Source organism: Pogona vitticeps, chromosome 10 (assembly GCF_051106095.1).
Source record: "Pogona vitticeps strain Pit_001003342236 chromosome 10, PviZW2.1, whole genome shotgun sequence".
NCBI classification, from domain to species: domain Eukaryota; kingdom Metazoa; phylum Chordata; class Lepidosauria; order Squamata; family Agamidae; genus Pogona; species Pogona vitticeps.
In genome coordinates, this window is record NC_135792.1 from 8,786,934 (window position 1) to 8,802,803 (window position 15,870).

The 15,870-nt window shown below is 47.6% G+C and overlaps 1 protein-coding gene across 1 annotated transcript in view; it reads right to left on the minus strand.

Annotated features, from left to right (window-relative positions):
- Positions 1–405: 405 nt before the first annotated feature.
- The window catches only part of LOC144584427 (uncharacterized), a 678,013-nt gene continuing 662,548 nt past the window's right edge, over positions 406–15,870 (minus strand). Inside the window, exon 2 of the mRNA XM_078380525.1 lies at positions 406–5,832. Within this exon, the coding sequence (XP_078236651.1) occupies positions 421–4,860 (4,440 nt within the window). The 5' untranslated portion in view covers positions 4,861–5,832 and the 3' untranslated portion in view covers positions 406–420. The remainder of the gene's footprint in view (positions 5,833–15,870) is intronic.

The window sequence follows — 15,870 nt, forward strand, 5'->3', positions numbered from 1 at the left end:
AACCCAGTGTCTCTCAGCATCTCACTCAGCATCTCCCCTTCACCACACAGGCATCACATATTTATATAGTACAGCCCCTCCTCCTGATGTCCCGCCTTCCACTCCCCATAGGATGGAACTTTCCCTCCAAACCCATGACAGACAGGTAACATCAGTGCTGTATGTAACACCTCCCCTCTTTATAAGTTGTTTTGTAGGGGGAAAGCTAACGTGCTTTTCACCAAAAAACAACCTGTATAAAATACACAACAACAGTTATACATACCATATTATACTTACTTATACTTACATCCTAAGTTAAACATTTACCATTTACATTACATCAATTTACTTTTATTCATACAAACCAAATTCAAAAAAACAGGTACATTTAACTTTTGTCCTCATTATATACACATAGTCCATATTCTTTCGCCGTCTTCATTCTTCAGGTCTTCTTGATAAGGCGTCAGCAACACAGTTCACTGACCCTCTGACCACCTTCACTTCAAAGTCATAGTCCTGTAGGTTTAAAGCCCACCTCATAAGTTTGCTATTGTGGGTTTTCATTGTCTTTAACCATTGCAGTGGTGAATGGTCAGTGCACAGAACAAAATGTCTTCCCCAGATGTAAGGCTTGGCCTTCTGGATCGCGTAGACTATGGCCAAACACTCCTTCTCCACGGTTGCCAAATGTCTCTCACCTTTTTGAAGTTTCCTACTCAGGTAGGACACTGGATGCTGGTCACCATTCTCATCCTCCTGGCACAGAACTGCTCCTACCCCGCTGTTAGACGCATCGGTGTAGATGATGAACTCCCGGTCGAAGTCTGGAGCACGCAGGACAGGATAGTTGATTAACGCCTGCTTCAACCTCTGGAACGCCGCCTCACAGTCGCTGGTCCACGGGATGCGGTCATCAGCCTTCTTCCTCGTCAGATCGGTCAGCGGAGCCGCAATCTCGCTAAACCTCGGGATGAACTTTCTGTAGTAGCCCACCAACCCAAGAAATGATTTGACTTTTTTCTTGGTGTTGGGTCTAGGCCAATCACGAACTGCTTCTATTTTGGCCTCCAGGGGTTTTATCATTCCTCCCCCTACCATGTGACCCAAGTATTTTATTTCTGGGCTACCCAGCTGACACTTGCTGGCCTTTACTGTTAGCCCTGCTGCACTTAACCTCTGCAGCACTAACTCCAGGTGTATCAGGTGATCTTCCCAGGTATTACTGAAGATCCCTATGTCGTCAATGTAGGCCACTGTAAAGTCACTGAGCCCTGCCAAGGTCTGGTCCATCAGCCTTTGGAATGTGGCTGGTGCATTTCTGAGACCAAAGCTCAGGACTCGAAACTCATAGAGACCAAAAGGGCTGCAAAAGGCAGTCTTTTCTTGATCCCTGGGATCAATTCTTAATTGCCAATATCCCTTTACCAGGTCCAATGATGAGATGAACCGACAACCCCCTATGGTTTCAATCAGGTTGTCTAGCCTGGGCATTGGGTAGGCATCAGGAGTGGTTACACGGTTTAATTTCCTGTAATCGACACAAAACCTAATGCTCCCATCAGGCTTGTCCACGAGGACTATCGGAGAGGACCAAGGACTAGAAGAGGGAACGATTATGTTCTCCCTCAGCATCTCGTCCAGCTCCTTCCGCACCTTGTCCCTATAGGGTCCCGTTACTCGGTATGGGGATACTGCCTGCGGGGGTGCATCCCCTGTGTGGATCCGATGCATCACTCCCTTCACTATCCCCGGCTTGTTGGAAAACACCTGTTGATATTTACTAAGCAGCATTTTTAGTTCTTGCTGCTGGTCTTGGGTGAGTGCAGGACTGATCTTTACCTCCTCTGGGTTGTATTTTACTTCCCCTCTACCCTCCCAGAAGGGTAATTCAGCTTCCTCACTCTCAGCTGCTTTTATAGCAAATAGAACCCTCTGTTCCCCTCTGTAGTAGGGTTTTAGGGCATTCACATGAACCACCCTCCTTGCTTGGTTCTCCTCCTGCTCTATTAGGTAGTTCAGGTCTGACATCTTGGAAATGACCCTATATGGTCCTGCCCATTTGAGCTGCAGTTTATTTTCTCTGCAGGGCCTAAGCCAAAGCACTTCCTCCCCTGGGTCAAAGTGTCTCTCTCTAGCTTTGTGGTCATACCATGTTTTCTGTCTGACCTTCTGAGCTTGCAGATTTACTGCTGCCAGCTCTAGATTTCTCCTTAGGTCATTCATCAAGGTGTCTATGTATGTCACAACGTCTTGTGGGTCATCCTGGGTGATCTGCTCCCAATTTTGTTTGATCAAATCAAGGGGCCCTTTCACCCTTCTCCCAAATAAAAGTTCAAATGGACTGAACCCGGTACTGGCTTGTGGCACTGATCGATACGCAAACAAAAGGGATTGCAGCTTCTGGTCCCAATTGTTTGGATTCTCTGCCAAGTAAGCCCTAATCATGCGCATTAGAGTCCCATTGAACTTCTCAGTTAACCCATTACTTTCAGGATGATAAGCAGTGGTTTCCTTGTGCTTAATTCCACAGATTTGCCATAAGCGTTTCATGAGCTTTGATGTGAACGATGCGCCCAAATCTGTGATTATCTCTGAGGCAAATCCCATCCTGGACATATACCCCACCAAAGCATCGGCCACTGTGTTAGTTTCGATGTTAGTCAAGGGTATGGCTTCAGGATACCTTGTGGCATGGTCCACAATTGTTAGAATGAACCTGTTCCCCCTCTTTGTGGCCTTGGGCAAAGGTCCCACAATATCCACCCCTATGCATTTGAACGGAGTGTCAATCACAGGCAAAGGGCACAACTTTGCTTTGGTCCTGTCGCGGTTATTCCCCTGCCTTTGACACACATCACATTGTTTACAGAACTCCCTGATCTGCTTCCCTATGTCAGGCCAGTAGAAATTCTGTGTGATTCTCTGCTGAGTTTTGTTTACCCCTAAGTGTGCAGCAAACATGTCAGAGTGCCCCCTATGTAAGATCATGGGGCGATACTTTTCAGGTACCACCAGCTGACTTCTGATCCCATCTCCCCCTTTTGAGATATTCCTCAGGGTTTCTCTATATAAAATCCCCTTTTTCTCCAGAAATCTCACTGGGGTTTCAGGTGTTAGCTGGGCGTCAGTCACCTGTTCAAAACACTTTTGGAGAGTGGCGTCTGCCTTTTGCTCCTGTCCAAATCTGCTGTCTGTGGTTAAGGTTTCCACCACAGCTTCTGAACTCCCCTCTGCTTCCGTCTCTGGCTCATCATTACCCCCCTGAACTGTCCCTGTGGTGGCTTGTGAGCGTGTAATCACTAGCACCCGTTTCACATGTTCAGCCAGGTCATTTCCCACGAGCACGGCTGCTGGCAGAGTCGATGAAATCGCTAGCCGCCAATCTCCCCTCCAGCCTTGAAAGTTGACAGGTACCTCTGCTACTGGCAGAGAGATTACCTGCCCCTCAATCCCTGCCACCTTCATGCTCTCATTTGGGATTATAAACTCCCTAGGAATAATATCTGGATGGCATAGGGTTACCTGGGAACAAGTGTCCCGCAGCCCCCTATACTGACGGTCAAGTATTCCTACGTCCACCCCTGCTGTCTCAAACAACTGAGAATCTGTTTTTATCAGCAAGCAGCGCTTTACCTCCACAAGAGGACCATTTTCCTCAGCCTGATCAGCAGAGGTAGCTGTTCCAGACTGAGTAGCCATGGCAACAGGCTCCCTCAGTGACCCTGAGTCTTGCTCTTTCTGGACACAGAACACAGCTTTTGGCTTGGTCCCACTAGAATTCTGAGGCACCATTCCTTTTAGCTGCTTTAATTTCTCACACTCTGAGATTAGATGACCCTTTCCCTGACAGAAATAACATTTTCTGGTGTATTTTGATTCTCTCTCATCTTGTTTTGGTTTTCCCTCCAAAATCTGAGGTCTTAGTTTCATGTCTGAGGGCTTCCCTTCACCATGGGCCCCTCCCCCTTGCTGGCTTTTCCCTGGTCCCTGAGAGTACTTGCTGTAGGTTTCTTTGGGTTTACCTACAGATTTCCCCTCACCCAAGGGCTTTCTTATTTGGGAAATAAAATCTGCGATCTCTGCGGCTGCTGCCACCGATTTCGGTTTCCTTTCCCTCACCTGGAATTTCAATTCCCCATGCAGGACTGAATAGAACTGTTCCAGTGCTATCAAGTCTTTAAGCTGCTCATAGGTCTCTGTTCCCTCCTGCGATAGCCATTTCTCAAGCAGCCTCACCAATTGGGCCCCCACTTGGGTAAAAGTCTGTTCTGGTTTCTTGGTGAGGGACCTGAATCTTTGTCTCAGCTGTTCCGCATTTATCCCATGTCTGGCAAACACCAGTTTCTTAAACTCTGCAAAATCTTTCATCAGTTCCTCAGGCATCTCGGCATAAACCTCAGCCAGGCTACCACTGATTAAAGATCGCATGATGGTCATCTTCTCAGTTTCCCTCACTGAGAAGTCCACAAACGCTCTTTCCACTAAGGAAAAGAACACCTCAGGACAATCTCCCTTGTGGTACACCGGGAATTTCTTCAGGTCAGCTTTAGACAGTTGGCCTCCCTCAGAATCCCTATTATTATTATTGTTCTGATTCATCAGTTCCAATTTTTTTAATTCAAACGCCATTTTCTCTCTCTGTAATTCCAATTCAATTCTCTGTATTTCAAATTGCCTTCTTTCTCTCTCTAATCTTTCCTCCATTTCCCTCACCCTCAGTTCATGCTGTTGGGCTAGGAGTATTTTTCTGAGTTCTGGGTCCTGCTCTCCTGTGCTGTCACCTTGCACTGAGCCAAATTCATCCTCAGAACCTTGGTCAATCTGGGGGTCTTTCACTTCACTCATGTCTGCTATCTGGCTTCGAGTCAAGGGCATAATCCCCCCTCAGAACAGGCTGCTTTAAAAAGTCAAGCCTCAAAATAAAACGACCACTTTTTTCCTTCTTGCCTCAGAACCAGCTTTCCCTAGAGATTGCTGCTGTTCTTCAGCACTAAACTTGCAACAGTATCGAGTCAGAGCCTACCCCCCTCTGCTGGGCCTCTCAGCTGGCAAGCTAGATCACTGTTACTACGCAGTTTTGCCTCAGCTTTTTCCCGCCAAAACTAGGCTGCCTCAGAGCACCTTAATCTAAGTCTCCCCAGTTGGCACGTTCTTCTACTAGCGCACCTCCCCGTGAGGTACACCTAGAAGATTACCTACGCGCCTCAGACTGTCCCTGACTAGACCCCCCTTGCTCTGGGCACACTTGCCAAGGCTTTGCTGGACCACTGGACAACTGGACCAGTCGTATCCCACACGCTGGACACCAATCAATGTGACAAACCCAGACCTACTGGGATCTGCCACACAGTTACACTAAGCTGCCACCAACCCTTCCCTTTAAGAAGTCACACAGACCAGGGATGGATTTTCAAACAATAAAAAGAATAAGGTTTATTTAAATACACACAGGGAAAAATAAACAATCAGGTGAATAGATAAAGTAACGTGGCTTATTCTCACTCATACAAGCATACAGTTTGGTTCACCCAGAACCCTTAACTTGAAGCACAGACCCTGAACCTATCAGTTCTGGCTAACCAACAGACACCTGAACCTATCAGGTTGGTACTCTGACACACAGTAGTACCCTGTCTGACACACAGACTCCCACAACAGCTTCTTCTTCCCAGCTGCTGCTTCGTCACATCCCAGTGTCTCTCAGCATCTCCTAAACTCTTCACACACGCTCCACATATATATACAGTACAGCCCCTCCTCCTGATGTCCCGCCTTCCACTCCCCATAGGATGGAACTTTCCCTCCAAACCCATGACAGACAGGTAACATCAGTGCTGTATGTAACACCTCCCCTCTTTATAAGTTGTTTTGTAGGGGGAAAGCTAACGTGCTTTTCACCAAAAAACAACCTTGATAAAACACACAAAAACAGTTATACATACCATATAATACTTACTTATCCTTACATTCTAAGTTAACCAAAGCAAATAGGCATTTAAACATTTACCATATACATTACATCAATTTACCTTTATTCATACAAACCAATTCAAAACCAGGTACATTTTACTTTTTGTCATCATTATATACACATAGTCCATGTTCTTTCGCCGTCTTCATTCTTCAGGTCTTCTTGATAAGGCGTCAGCAACACAGTTCACTGACCCTCTGACCACCTTCACTTCAAAGTCATAGTCCTGTAGGTTTAAAGCCCACCTCATAAGTTTGCTATTGTGGGTTTTCATTGTCTTTAACCATTGCAATGGTGAATGGTCAGTACACAGAATAAAATGTCTTCCCCAGATGTAAGGCTTGGCCTTCTGGATCGCGTAGACTATGGCCAAACACTCCTTCTCCACGGTTGCCAAATGTCTCTCACCTTTTTGAAGTTTCCTACTCAGGTAGGACACTGGATGCTGGTCACCATTCTCATCCTCCTGGCACAGAACTGCTCCTACCCCGCTGTTAGACGCATCGGTGTAGATGATGAACTCCCGGTCGAAGTCTGGAGCCCGCAGGACTGGATAGTTGATGAGCGCCTCCTTCAACCTCTGGAACGCCGCCTCACAGTCGCTGGTCCACGGGATGCGGTCATCAGCCTTCTTCCTCGTCAGATCGGTCAGCGGAGCCGCAATCTCGCTAAACCTTGGGATGAACTTTCTGTAGTAGCCCACCAACCCAAGAAATGATTTGACTTTTTTCTTGGTGTTGGGTCTAGGCCAATCACGAACAGCTTCTATTTTGGCCTCCAGGGGTTTTATCACTCCTCCCCCTACCATGTGACCCAAGTATTTTATTTCTGGGCTACCCAGCTGACACTTGCTGGCCTTTACTGTTAGCCCTGCTGCACTTAACCTCTGCAGCACTAACTCCAGGTGTATCAGGTGATCTTCCCAGGTATTACTGAAGATCCCTATGTCGTCAATGTAGGCCACTGTAAAGTCACTGAGCCCTGCCAAGGTCTGGTCCATCAGCCTTTGGAATGTGGCTGGTGCATTTCTGAGACCAAAGCTCAGGACTCGAAACTCATAGAGTCCAAAAGGGCTGCAAAAGGCAGTTTTTTCTTGATCCCTGGGATCAATTCTTAATTGCCAATATCCCTTTACCAGGTCCAATGATGAGATGAACCGACAACCCCCTATGGTTTCAATCAGGTTGTCTAGCCTGGGCATTGGGTAGGCATCAGGAGTGGTTACACGGTTTAATTTCCTGTAATCGACACAAAACCTAATGCTCCCATCAGGCTTGTCCACAAGGACTATCGGAGAGGACCAAGGACTAGACGAGGGGACGATTATGTTCTCCCTCAGCATCTCGTCCAGCTCCTTCCGCACCTTGTCCCTATAGGGTCCCGTTACTCGGTATGGGGATACTGCCTGCGGGGGTGCATCCCCTGTGTGGATCCGATGCATCACTCCCTTCACTATCCCCGGCTTGTTGGAAAACACCTGTTGATATTTACTAAGCAGCATTTTTAGTTCTTGCTGCTGGTCTTGGGTGAGTGCAGGACTGATCTTTACCTCCTCTGGGTTGTATTTTACTTCCCCTCTACCCTCCCAGAAGGGTAATTCAGCTTCCTCACTCTCAGCTGCTTTTATCGCGAATAAAACCCTCTGTTCCCCTCTGTAGTAGGGTTTTAGGGCATTCACATGAACCACCCTCCTTGCTTGGTTCTCCTCCTGCTCTATAAGGTAGTTCAGGTCTGACATCTTGGAAATGACCCTATATGGTCCTGCCCATTTGAGCTGCAGTTTATTCTCTCTGCAGGGCCTAAGCCAAAGCACTTCCTCCCCTGGGTCAAAGTGCCTCTCTCTAGCTTTGTGGTCATACCATGTTTTCTGTCTGACCTTCTGAGCTTGCAGGTTTTCTGCTGCCAGCTCTAGATTTCTCCTTAGGTCATTCATCAAGGTGTCTATGTATGTCAGAACGTCTTGTGGGTCATCCTGGGTGATCTGCTCCCAATTTTGTTTGATCAAATCAAGGGGCCCTTTCACCCCTAAGTGTGCAGCAGACATGTCAGAGTGACCCCTTTGTAAGATCATGGGGCGATACTTTTCAGGTACCACCAGCTGACTTCTGATCCCATCTCCCCCTTTTGAGATATTCCTCAGGGTTTCTCTATATAAAATCCCCTTTTTCTCCAGAAATCTCACTGGGGTTTCAGGTGTTAGCTGGGCGTCAGTCACCTGTTCAAAACACTTTTGGAGAGTGGCGTCTGCCTTTTGCTCCTGTCCAAATCTGCTGTCTGTGGTTAAGGTTTCCACCACAGCTTCTGAACTCCCCTCTGCTTCCGTCTCTGGCTCATCATTACCCCCCTGAACTGTCCCTGTGGTGGCTTGTGAGCGTGTAATCACTAGCACCCGTTTCACATGTTCAGCCAGGTCATTTCCCACGAGCACGGCTGCTGGCAGAGTCGATGAAATCGCTAGCCGCCAACCTCCCCTCCAGCCTTGAAAGTGGACAGGTACCTCTGCTACTGGCAGAGAGATTACCTGCCCCTCAATCCCTGCCACCTTCATGCTCTCATTTGGGATTATAAACTCCCTAGGAATAATATCTGGATGGCACAGGGTTACCTGGGAACAAGTGTCCCGCAGCCCCCTATACTGACGGTCAAGTATTCCTACGTCCACCCCTGCTGTCTCAAACAATTGAGAATCTGTTTTCACCAGCAAGCAGCGTTTCACCTCCACCAGAGGACCATTTTCCTCAGCCTGATCAGCGGAGGTAGCTGTTCCAGACTGAGTAGCCATGGCAACAGGCTCCCTCAGTGACACTGAGCCTTGCTCTTTCTGGACACAGAACACAGCTTTTGGCTTGGTCCCACTAGCATTCTGAGGCACCATTCCTTTTAGCTGCTTTAATTTCTCACACTCTGAGATTAGATGACCCTTCCCCTGACAGAAATAACATTTTCTGGTGTATTTTGATTCTCTCTCATCTTGTTTTGGTTTTCCCTCCAAAATCTGAGGTCTTAGTTTCATGTCTGAGGGCTTCCCTTCACCATGGGCCCCTCCCCCTTGCTGGCTTTTCCCTGGTCCCTGAGAGTACTTGCTGTAGGTTTCTTTGGGTTTACCTACAGATTTCCCCTCACCCAAGGGCTTTCTTATTTGGGAAATAAAATCCGCGATCTCTGCGGCTGCTGCCACAGATTTCGGTTTCCTTTCCCTCACCTGGAATTTCAATTCCCCATGCAGGACTGAATAGAACTGTTCCAGTGCTATCAAGTCTTTAAGTTGCTCATAGGTCTCTGTTCCCTCCTGCGATAGCCATTTCTCAAGCAGCCTCACCAATTGGGCCCCCACTTGGGTAAAAGTCTGTTCTGGTTTTTTGGTGAGGGACCTAAATCTTTGTCTCAGCTGCTCCGCATTTATCCCATGTCTGGCAAACACCAGTTTTTTAAACTCTGCAAAATCTTTCATCAGTTCCTCAGGCATCTCGGCATAAACCTCAGCCAGGCTACCACTGATTAAAGACCGCATGATGGTCATCTTCTCAGTTTCCCTCACTGAGAAGTCCACAAACGCTCTTTCCACTAGGGAAAAGAACACCTCAGGACAATCTCCCTTGTGGTACACAGGGAATTTCTTCAGGTCAGCCTTAGACAATTGGCCTCCCTCAGAATCCCTATTATTATTATTGTTCTGGTTCATTAGTTCCAGTTTTCTTAATTCAAACGCCATTTTCTCTCTCTCCATTCTTTCTTCTCTCTCCATTCTCTCTCTCTCTAATGCCAATTCAAATTGCCTTTGTTTCTCCCTTTCCCTTTCTTCTCTTTCCCTTTCCTCCATTTCAAATTGCCTCATCCTCAGTTCATGCTGTTGGGCTATGAGCAATTTTCTAAGTTCTGGGTTCTGCTCTCCTGTGCTGTCACCTTGCACTGAGCCAAATTCATCCTCAGAACCTTGGTCAATCTGGGGGTCTTTCACTTCACTCATTTCGGCCATCTGGCTTCGAGTCAAGGGCATAATCCCCCCTCAGAACAGGCTGCTTTAAAAGTCAAGCCTCAAAATAAAACGACCACTTTTTTCCTCTTGCCTCAGAACCAGCTCTCCCTAGAGATTGCTGCTGTTCTTCAGCACTAACTTGCAACAGTATCGAGTCAGAGCCTACCCCCCTCTGCTGGGCCTCTCAGCTGGCAAGCTAGATCACTGTTACTACGCAGTTTTGCCTCAGCTTTTTCCCGCCAAAACTAGGCTACCTCAGAGCACCTTAATCTAAGTCTCCCCAGTTGGCACGTTCTTCTACTAGCGCACCTCCCCGTGAGGTACACCTAGAAGATTACCTACGCGCCTCAGACTGTCCCTGACTAGACCCCCCTTGCTCTGGGCACACTTGCAAAGGCTTTGCTGGACCACTGGACAACTGGACCAGTCGTATCCCACCGCTGCCACCAATCAATGTGACAAACCCAGACCTACTGGGATATGTCACACAGTTACACTAAGCTGCCACCAACCCTTCCCTTTAAGAAGTCACACAGACCAGGGATGGATTTTCAAACAATAAAAAGAATAAGGTTTATTTAAATACACACAGGGAAAAATAAACAATCAGGTGAATAGATAAAGTAACGTGGCTTATTCTCACTCATACAAGCATACAGTTTGGTTCACCCAGAACCCTTAACTTGAAGCACAGACCCTGAACCTATCAGTTCTGGCTAACCAACAGACACCTGAACCTATCAGGTTGGTACTCTGACACACAGTAGTACCCTGTCTGACACACAGACTCCCACAACAGCTTCTTCTTCCCAGCTGCTGCTTCGTCACATCCCAGTGTCTCTCAGCATCTCCTAAACTCTTCACACACGCTCCACATATATATACAGTACAGCCCCTCCTCCTGATGTCCCGCCTTCCACTCCCCATAGGATGGAACTTTCCCTCCAAACCCATGACAGACAGGTAACATCAGTGCTGTATGTAATGTTACATACAGCACTGATGTTACCTGTCTGTCATGGGTTTGGAGGGAAAGTTCCATCCTATGGGGAGTGGAAGGCGGGACATCAGGAGGAGGGGCTGTACTGTATAAATATGAGATGCCTGTGTGGTGAAGAAGTGAGACACTGAGAGATGCTGAGAGACACTGGGATGTGACGAAGCAGCAGCTGGGAAGAAGAAGCTGTTGTGGGAGTCTGTGTGTCAGACAGGGTACTACTGTGTGTCAGAGTACCAACCTGATAGGTTCAGGTGTCTGTTGGTTAGCCAGAACTGATAGGTTCAGGGTCTGTGCTTCAAGTTAAGGGTTCTGTGTGAACCAAACTGTATGCTTGTATGAGTGAGAATAAGCCACGTTACTTTATCCTATTCACCTGATTGTTTATTTTTCCCTGTGTGTATTTAAAATAAACCTTATTCTTTTATTGTTTGAAAATCCATCCCTGGTCTGTGTGACTTCTTATAGGGAATGGTTGGTGGCAGCTTAGTGTAACTGTGTGACATATCCCAGTAGGTCTGGGTTTGTCACATTGATTGGTGTCCAGCGTGTGGGATACGACTGGTCCAGTTGTCCAGTGGTCCAGCAAAGCCTTGGCAGGTGTGCCCAGAGCAAGGGGGTCTAGTCAGGGACAGTCTGAGGCGCGTAGGTAATCTTCTAGGTGTACCTCACGGGGAGGTGCGCTAGTAGAAGAACGTGCCAACTGGGGAGACTTAGATTAAGGTGCTCTGAGGCAGCCTAGTTTTGGCGGGAAAAAGCTGAGGCAAATCTGCGTAGTAACAGTGAGCTAGCTTGCCAGCTGAGAGGCCCAGCAGAGGGGGGTAGGCTCTGACTCGATACTGTTGCAAGTTAGTGCTGAAGAACAGCAGCAATCTCTAGGGAGAGCTGGTTCTGAGGCAAGAAGGAAAAAAGTGGTCGTTTTATTCTGAGGCTTGACTTTTTAAAGCAGCCTGTTCTGAGGGGGGGTTATGCCCTTGACTCGAAGCCAAGTAGCAGAAATGAGTGAAGTGAAAGACCCCCAGATTGACCAAGGTTCTGAGGATGAATTTGGCTCAGTGCAAGGTGACAGCACAGGGGAGCAGGACCCAGAACTCAGAAAAATACTCCTAGCCCAACAGCATGAACTGAGGGTGAGGGAAATGGAGGAAAGATTAGAGAGAGAAAGAAGGGAGGAAAGGGAAAGGCAATTTGAAATGGAGCAAAGGGAAAGGGAGAAACAAAGGCAATTTGAGATAGAGAGATTGGAAAGAGAAGAAAGATTGGAGAGAGAGAAAATGGCGTTTGAATTAAGAAAACTGGAACTGATGAACCAGAACAATAATAACAATAGGGATTCTGAGGGAGGCCAACTGTCTAAAGCTGACCTGAAGAAATTCCCGGTGTACCACAAGGGAGATTGTCCTGAGGTGTTCTTTTCCTTAGTGGAAAGAGCGTTTGTGGACTTCTCAGTGAGGGAAACTGAGAAGATGACCATCATGCGATCTTTAATCAGTGGTAGCCTGGCTGAGGTCTATGCCGAGATGCCTGAGGAACTGATGAAAGATTTTGCAGAGTTTAAGAAACTGGTGTTTGCCAGACATGGGATAAATGCAGAGCAGCTGAGACAAAGATTCAGGTCCCTCACCAAGAAACCAGAACAGACTTTTACCCAAGTGGGGGCCCAATTGGTGAGGCTGCTCGAGAAATGGCTATCACAGGAAGGGACAGAGACCTATGAGCAGCTTAAAGATTTGATAGCGCTGGAACAGTTCTATTCAGTCCTGCATGGGGAATTGAAATTCCAGGTGAGGGAAAGGAAACCTAAATCTGTGGCAGCAGCCGCAGAGATCGCAGATTTTATTTCCCAAATAAGAAAGCCCTTGGGTGAGGGGAAATCTGTAGGTAAACCCAAAGAAACCTACAGCAAGTACTCTCAGGGACCAGGGAAAAGCCAGCAAGGGGGAGGGGCCCATGGTGAAGGGAAGCCCTCAGACATGAAACTAAGACCTCAGATTTTGGAGGGAAAACCAAAACAAGAGGAGAGAGAATCAAAATACACCAGAAAATGTTATTTCTGTCAGGGAAAGGGTCATCTAATCTCAGAGTGTGAGAAATTGAAGCAGCTAAAAGGAATGGTGCCTCAGAATTCTAGTGGGACCAAGCCAAAAGCTGTGTTCTGTGTCCAGAAAGAGCCAGGCTCAGTCTCACTGAGGGAGCCTGTTGCCATGGCTACTCAGTCTGGAACAGCTACCTCTGCTGATCAGGCTGAGGAAAATTGTCCTCTTGTGGAGGTAAAGCGCTGCTTGCTGGTGAAAACAGATTCTCAGTTGTTTGAGACAGCCGGGGTGGACGTAGGAATACTTGACCGTCAGTATAGGGGGCTGCGGGACACTTGTTCCCAGGTAACCCTGTGCCATCCAGATATTATTCCTAGGGAGTTTATAATCCCAAATGAGAGCATGAAGGTAGCAGGGATTGAGGGGCAGGTAATCTCTCTGCCAGTAGCAGAGGTACCTGTCAACTTTCAAGGCTGGAGGGGAGATTGGCGGCTAGCGATTTCATCGACTCTGCCAGCAGCCGTGCTCGTGGGAAATGACCTGGCTGAACATGTGAAACAGGTGCTAGTGATTACACGCTCACAAGCCACCACAGGGACAGTTCAGGGGGGTAATGATGAGCCAGAGACGGAAGCAGAGGGGAGTTCAGAAGCTGTGGTGGAAACCTTAACCACAGACAGCAGATTTGGACAGGAGCAAAAGGCAGACGCCACTCTCCAAAAGTGTTTTGAACAGGTGACTGACGCCCAGCTAACACCTGAAACCCCAGTGAGATTTCTGGAGAAAAAGGGGATTTTATATAGAGAAACCCTGAGGAATATCTCAAAAGGGGGAGAAGGGATCAGAAGTCAGCTGGTGGTACCTGAAAAGTATCGCCCCATGATCTTACAAAGGGGTCACTCTGACATGTCTGCTGCACACTTAGGGGTGAAAGGGCCCCTTGATTTGATCAAACAAAATTGGGAGCAGATCACCCAGGATGACCCACAAGACGTTGTGACATACATAGACACCTTAATGAATGACCTAAGGAGAAATCTAGAGCTGGCAGCAGAAAACCTGCAAGCTCAGAAGGTCAGACAGAAAACATGGTATGACCACAAAGCTAGAGAGAGGCACTTTGACCCAGGGGAGGAAGTGCTTTGGCTTAGGCCCTGCAGAGAGAATAAACTGCAGCTCAAATGGGCAGGACCATATAGGGTCATTTCCAAGATGTCAGACCTGAACTACCTAATAGAGCAGGAGGAGAACCAAGCAAGGAGGGTGGTTCATGTGAATGCCCTAAAACCCTACTACAGAGGGGAACAGAGGGTTTTATTCGCGATAAAAGCAGCTGAGAGTGAGGAAGCTGAATTACCCTTCTGGGAGGGTAGAGGGGAAGTAAAATACAACCCAGAGGAGGTAAAGATCAGTCCTGCACTCACCCAAGACCAGCAGCAAGAACTAAAAATGCTGCTTAGTAAATATCAACAGGTGTTTTCCAACAAGCCGGGGATAGTGAAGGGAGTGATGCATCGGATCCACACAGGGGATGCACCCCCGCAGGCAGTATCCCCATACCGAGTAACGGGACCCTATAGGGACAAGGTGCGGAAGGAGCTGGACGAGATGCTGAGGGAGAACATAATCGTCCCCTCTTCTAGTCCTTGGTCCTCTCCGATAGTCCTTGTGGACAAGCCTGATGGGACCATTAGGTTTTGTGTCGATTACAGGAAATTAAACCGTGTAACCACTCCTGATGCCTACCCAATGCCCAGGCTAGACAACCTGATTGAAACCATAGGGGGTTGTCGGTTCATCTCATCATTGGACCTGGTAAAGGGATATTGGCAATTAAGAATTGATCCCAGGGATCAAGAAAAGACTGCCTTTTGCAGCCCTTTTGGTCTCTATGAGTTTCGAGTCCTGAGCTTTGGTCTCAGAAATGCACCAGCCACATTCCAAAGGCTGATGGACCAGACCTTGGCAGGGCTCAGTGACTTTACAGTGGCCTACATTGACGACATAGGGATCTTCAGTAATACCTGGGAAGATCACCTGATACACCTGGAGGTAGTGCTGCAGAGGTTAAGTGCAGCAGGGCTAACAGTAAAGGCCAGCAAGTGTCAGCTGGGTAGCCCAGAAATAAAATACTTGGGTCACATGGTAGGGGGAGGAATGATAAAACCCCTGGAGGCCAAAATAGAAGCGGTTCGTGATTGGCCTAGACCCAACACCAAGAAAAAGGTCAAATCATTTCTTGGGTTGGTGGGCTACTACAGAAAGTTCATCCCGAGGTTTAGCGAGATTGCGGCTCCGCTGACCGATCTGACGAGGAAGAAGGCTGATGACCGCATCCCGTGGACCAACGACTGTGAGGCGGCGTTCCAGAGGTTGAAGGAGGCGTTAATCAACTATCCAGTCCTGCGTGCTCAAGACTTCGACCGGGAGTTCGTCATCTACACCGATGCGTCTAACAGCGGGGTAGGAGCAGTACTGTGCCAGGAGGATGAGAATGGTGACCAGCATCCAGTGTCCTACCTGAGTAGGAAACTTCAAAAAGGTGAGAGACATTTGGCAACCGTGGAGAAGGAGTGTTTGGCCATAGTCTACGCGATCCAGAAGGCCAAGCCTTACATCTGGGGAAGACATTTTATTCTGTGTACTGACCATTCACCATTGCAATGGTTAAAGACAATGAAAACCCACAATAGCAAACTTATGAGGTGGGCTTTAAACCTACAGGACTATGACTTTGAAGTGAAGGTGGTCAGAGGGTCAGTGAACTGTGTTGCTGACGCCTTATCAAGAAGACCTGAAGAATGAAGACGGCGAAAGAACATGGACTATGTGTATATAATGATGACAAAAGTTAAATGTACCTGTTTTTTGAATTTGGTTTGTATGAATAAAGGTAAATGGATGT